Genomic DNA, 2738 nt, shown 5'->3' on the forward strand with positions numbered 1-2738 from the left:
TGTGTGTGCATGACGGGGTGTGTGTACATATGTATACACTATGTTTGTGTAGAGCAGTGTGGGTAAATATATATGCTTTGGGTGTGTACATATATATACACACACACAATGTGTAGAGGTGTGTGGGTACATATAGAAGCTGTGTGTTTGTGTGGGGCGGGGGTGTATACACCAACACGCTGTATGTTTGTATAGGCCTGGGGGAATATGCACAGTGCATTGTGTATCTGTTTGTGTAGATAAAATGTAATGGCAGCTGTGACCGTTCTCCGGGCCTGGGGGGATGGGACTCAGGCTCCTGGGGAAGCCGGCAATGATTGCAGAGGGGAGTGCGTTTTCTGGAGGTGTCCCCCGGGCTGTTGTGGGACGTCCCTCCTGGGCAGGCTGCTCGGCTACATGCACTTATCTCCCCCCGTCTCTGTCTGTCAGGGGGTGCTGTGCGCCCTGCTCCTGCTCTCGCTGCCGGCCGGCCAAGCCCAGAAGCGGGCAAAGGATCACCAGCGCCACCACCACCACCACCACCACCACCACTGCTTCAGCCAGGAGCAGCTGCAGGCCGGGGAGCTGCCCACCCACTTTGTGAGCAGGACCATGAAGTGGGACCGATACGCCCCCGTGCAGCTGGTGCCACACCTGGAGAAGATGCAGCAGGAAGGAGGCCAGAGACGCAAACGCCAAGTAGATGGGTGCCCGGCTCTGCAGCTCCAGGCTACCGTCAACAGCGAGCCCAACGAGCGCTCCCTCTCTCCCTGGAGATACCGGTAGGCACGGGTGGCCCCTGGCTGGGCAGGGTTTGCATGGGGAGGAACCATAGACCGTGATACCAGGCAGCATTCTGTGCCTAGCAGGCTTGAGAAGGGGTCGTGCGGGCTAGTGAGCTCAGCTCCTGACCCCTCCACCCAGCGTGACCTTGGGCACACCTCTTCCCCTGGCTGTGCCTCAGTTTCCTCTCTTGGGGAACGGGCTGACGCTAGCTGTCCCTCACGAGTGTTTTCACAGCCCCACGAACGCACCGGATGCCGTCTGAGCATGGCTCTCGCTGGTCCTTTTCATTCGAAGACCAACCGACTCCATATGAAAATCCCCAGTAGGGCTGATCGGTGGAAAGGGTTCCCTCGGCAGAACGAGGCTTGTGGGTTCTCACCCGCACAAAACAGGAGCAAAACACTCCAATCCCGCTCCTCCCCAGCCAGGGAGCCACAAGGGAACGGACAGTTGCTAAAGAACGACTGATCTGTGGTTGCCTGGGGCCCCTATGGTCGCCTGGAGTTGTAGGAACCCCCGGTCCAGAGAGACACAGGGGATGGCCCTGGAGCAAATCTCCCCAGCTGTTAAATCTCTGCAAGAGAATCACAGAACAGAAGACCTGTTGATTGTTTACACCTCGGCCATCCCCTTCAGCCAGAGCAGGGTTGGACCCCTCTCCTGGTGCTTAGCACTGATGCACCATTAACTACTGTCTCCCTTCCTGCCCTGGCTGTCCCCATTTCACAGATGGGGAAACTGAGTCCCCAAATGTTCATCGAAACTGTTTCCTTGGGTCCGTCCAGTGGAAACAGGCCTTAAATAGACCCTGAACGAATCCCCAGATGGTGCAGCAATGTGGAACTATCTACTGAAGATACTTCCATGGCCCCATCCCCAGCGCATCTCATGTAGTTATCCTCACGCGCCCCTGGGAGAGATTAGCCGCATTGTACAGGCGGGGCCCTGAGATGCTAAGTGAATTGCCCAAGGTCACGCAGGACATCTGGGGCAGAGCTGGGTGAATGGAGACGCTTGGAAACATTGCTCTGGGGCTGGGCACCTGGAGCTCTCCCTGACGTGGATGGAGGGTGACCAGCTCCTGTGCCCCCCCAGGTCACACAGGAAGGGGTAGTTCATGCTTCTGGCTCCCCGTTAAGGTGCCAGCTGAGCTCAGAGCATGGCAAGGCAGCCAGGGAGGCTGCTGCCAGCGGGGGATGGGGTTATATTCGCTCTGCCTTGCCCAGAGCATGGTGTGACCCTTCTCCTCTCCCGCAGCATCGACGAGGATGAGAACCGCTACCCGCAGAAGCTGGCCTTCGCTGAATGCCTGTGCACTGGCTGCATTGACGTCAAGACGGGCCGGGAGACGTCCTCGCTCAACTCTGTGCTCATGCACCAGACCATGATGGTGCTTCGCCGCAAGCCGTGCCCGCACAATGCCAGCCCTGGGACCTTTGCCTTCGAGGTGGAGTACATCAAGGTGCCAGTCGGCTGCACCTGTGTCCTCCCCAGGTCCAGCGGCTGAGCACGTGACAGGTGCTGGAGCAGCCGAGCTCCCGTGGAGCCAGCTGGTTTCCAGCATGTTAACCCCAGACCCGTAGTGTGACTGAGTCACACCGACCAGTATGTTTGTTTTAAAGCACTTACTATTTATTTAAATTGTAGGCCCTATGGAACCGTTTCTCTGTCCCTAGCGAGACCCGCCCAACCAGCTAGCTGTCCTGGGATTTGCATTTCAGCCTGCCACCTGGTGATCCTGAAATCCAAACCGTCAGCTGCCAACGTTGAGCTGCAGGTGCTCTGCAAGCTGGAAATGCAATGAAAAGAGCTGTGAATCCTCATGCCTCAGGGCATCACCTGACTGTCAGCTAGAGGGGTCAGGAAGGAATTTCCTCCTGGCTAGAGTTTTGCACTATTAGGTGCATCTCTTGGGAAGCGAGAGGGAATGTATTCCTTCCTCTGAAGCAACTGGCAGTAGCCACAGGCCACTA

At 57.2% G+C, this 2738-nt stretch overlaps 1 protein-coding gene across 1 annotated transcript in view; it reads left to right on the forward strand.

Annotated features, from left to right (window-relative positions):
- LOC112106332 (interleukin-17C) overlaps window positions 1-2272 on the forward strand; it is a 4041-nt gene extending 1769 nt beyond the window's left edge. The window contains exons 2-3 of the mRNA XM_024199508.2: window positions 534-761; window positions 2023-2272. Of these exons, the coding sequence (XP_024055276.2) occupies window positions 534-761; window positions 2023-2272 (478 nt within the window). The remainder of the gene's footprint in view (window positions 1-533; window positions 762-2022) is intronic.
- Window positions 2273-2738: the final 466 nt, after the last annotated feature.

This window comes from Terrapene carolina, unplaced genomic scaffold, assembly GCF_002925995.2.
Source record: "Terrapene carolina triunguis isolate 2854851 unplaced genomic scaffold, T_m_triunguis-2.0 Scaffold33891, whole genome shotgun sequence".
NCBI lineage: Eukaryota > Metazoa > Chordata > Testudines > Emydidae > Terrapene > Terrapene triunguis.